Source organism: Pteropus alecto, unplaced genomic scaffold (assembly GCF_000325575.1).
Source record: "Pteropus alecto unplaced genomic scaffold, ASM32557v1 scaffold210, whole genome shotgun sequence".
Lineage (NCBI taxonomy): Eukaryota > Metazoa > Chordata > Mammalia > Chiroptera > Pteropodidae > Pteropus > Pteropus alecto.
Genome location: NW_006431288.1, coordinates 279,966 through 282,817, shown reverse-complemented (window position 1 = coordinate 282,817; position 2,852 = coordinate 279,966). Strand labels below are relative to the sequence as shown.

At 38.3% G+C, this 2,852-nt stretch overlaps 1 protein-coding gene across 2 annotated transcripts in view; it reads right to left on the bottom strand.

The window, feature by feature from the left end:
* Window positions 1–1,419: 1,419 nt before the first annotated feature.
* The window catches only part of APLP2 (amyloid beta precursor like protein 2), a 35,531-nt gene continuing 34,098 nt past the window's right edge, over window positions 1,420–2,852 (bottom strand). For both annotated transcript variants that reach the window (XM_006905783.3, XM_006905784.3), the window contains one exon: window positions 1,420–2,849. In XM_006905783.3, the coding sequence (XP_006905845.1) occupies window positions 2,775–2,849 (75 nt within the window). In that variant the 3' untranslated portion in view covers window positions 1,420–2,774. The remainder of the gene's footprint in view (window positions 2,850–2,852) is intronic.

Genomic DNA, 2,852 nt, shown 5'->3' with positions numbered 1-2,852 from the left:
ACACTAGACTAGAAAAACCTCAGCTTTCTGTAAAATACCCATGCTATAAAAGTTAAGACAATTAAATGAGACAATGCCTGTAAAGCAACTAGCAGATGGTGGGCACTAAAATTAATGAAGCTGGCATCAGATAATGAATGCTAGATCCAACTTTCCAGCTGATACGGCACAGGGTCAAGTGGCAACAGTCTTCTGAGCACCCTGGCAGAAACTGTACTCATCTTTTCCACAACCTTTCTTGCAGCAACTTGAGTGGCCAGTGCTGGGGGAGAGGCAGATGGGGGAAGTGCTGACTGTTAACAAAGAACCAGGCTGTTTAACTGGTAGTCTCAAGGGGTATCCTGGCCAGAGGCTCACAAAATGCACACTTCCTACTCCAGTACCCTAGGAAGATACATCGTATGTGTACCTACATGTTCATTTACACACACATATGTATGTATATGCAATATTAACTGCACCATATAAACTGGCAGTATATTAAACAAGAGTGAAGACTGAGATTAACCCTTGATTTTACTCATACTATAGCCAGACCTTAAAGATACAGATCACCAATGAAAACCTCCCCCAGGCACAGGGTGCAGTAAGCAATTGTCATGTAAACGAACCTTCTTCAATGAGAAAACATCACCTCCTAGTGGCAGGTTTTCTAAGAAACCCAGAAATGACTGCAAATATTTCTCTGAAAATTTAGCCACAAGCCCTATTGTTTCCAGTTTCAAAAAGAAAAAAAAAAAAGTCTCATATTAATAAATACTGGTAGTTTAAATTAAATTTTGCTGGACAACTCTTGGCTGACTTTCCCTCTTATTTAAGCTAACATTGTACTTTATTCTTATATTTTATAAAATGATCACTACACATTTATAGGAAATTAATAGCTCAAAAGCAAATAGATAATTTAGAGGGAAAAAAACCTTTAAAAATTCTAACATATAAACTCAGATGGATCTGCCATCATAAAAAGAAGGAATGTTAAAATAGTAAGATAAAGCAAGCATCTCTTATGAAATTTTAAAATATGATTATAAAATTCACTAGAAATGCTGGAAGATAAAGGCAGTGCAATCACTCATTATACCAAATAAAACTAAAGAAAAAGAAGCAATCAGGGAAGTTCAAGTTCTAACCAATAAGAATGTTAGAAAACTTAAAATACAGTGGAGGAAAGCATTAAAGAAATAATAAAAGAATGTTTCTCTGGGGTTAATAAAAGTTACCGACCTTCAGGTTGAAAGCACTTTCCCTGTTATTTTCATGGAATTTAATCTTAAGAGTCAAACCTGGTTGAGTAGACTAATTTCTGCCTCTGCCAGCAGCTTGGCAATCCTTCAGGGAAGGAAGATAGATACCCATGGTCCTGGAGGCAGTAGTGTTAAAACCGTCACAGCAGAATAATAAAACAAGGAGTCTTGGTGGAAGTTAAAGTATTTATTGATGTGTTTAAACTTTGTACATTCTCCACAGATCAGATTAAGGAGTTTGTAGGTGAAGTTTATCTGTGCATAGTGGGAGGAGACATGGATACAGGAAAGGGGAGAAAAAAACAATCACAGGGAAATAGAAAAAAATATACCACAGGTTACCAGAACCTTCAGAATAATAAAGAAAAAGCTGTGAGCATCAACATTAACTATACAAGCATTACAAAAACTCGTGTGAAAACAAAATCTTCAACACTTTCAATGGTGTCTACAGATCATTTCAGGTACAGTTCAGAACACTCCCCTTCCACATAAAGCAAACCTCCCACGGTCTCTCCTAGGCCACCGGCCGCCTATGACTGTAGTCTTCTCTGAGTGAACACCAACAAGGCTGGTGACGGGAGAGGGAGGGCAGAGAAGTCAAGGTACAACGGGGAGGGATGAGGATCAGTGCCTTCCGAGGGAAATGTCCAAAGAGGAAAAGACAGTACGTTTGGACGTTACTTGGGAGGGAAGTGAGTCACAAAAAGCTACGGTCAGTAAACGGCAGGCAGTGAAGAAGGCGATACACAACTGCAGGCTAATTTCTGTGGAAGAACTGGATTTAGAAGGAAAGCAGCAGTGGATGCCCTATTCTGTATATATGAGGCTTGCTCAAAGATGCTGGAACTCAAATGCTTTTAATTTTAACCTCCTTGGTGACAGGACTTGAGTGGAAACACCAAGGTACCCAGCAGTGGGAACACCACACTCCCAAGATACTGGTCCTTTAAAATAATTTTGAGAGGGTATTAAAGATGTGCTTCAATGGTCTTATGGTTCCTTATTTCATTTAGTTTCTCGGCAACTTTCTGAAAGCTCATTTAAAAAGGGAATACTGCCTTTAAAAAAAAAAAAAAAAAAAACCAGGACAGTGAATGAGCCTTAAAGAGTTGATTTATACAATGCAACTGGAACAAACTACCTGCATACACAGTCTATCATTGAAAATCAACATTTTTCATGTCTATAGAGAGCATGTGTGAGACGATGTGTGAGATAATAGAAGTGGGATTCCTGATTTTTTATAAAAGAAAACTACATCAGTCAAATATCTGCAATAAATCATTTTCTCATTTAAGGTTTATATATCATATATTGTTATATTAACATTTTTTTCACCCATTTAAAAGAATGGAAATTGTGATTCTACAGTAGTACTTTATAGTCTTAATGATGCAGGAGGTCTGAATGTAAGATGAAATCTTCTAGAAGTAACTGTTGGTCAGTAGTTGATTCAACACCCTGGACCTCTCTGGCCCACCTGCACCACCCTACTCCAACCAGGAGGCCACATGCTTCTCCCACTTAAACCTGCATCTGCTCCAGGTATTTGTAGGTTGGGTTTTCATAACCATGGTTCTGCATCTTGTTCAGGTGACGCTC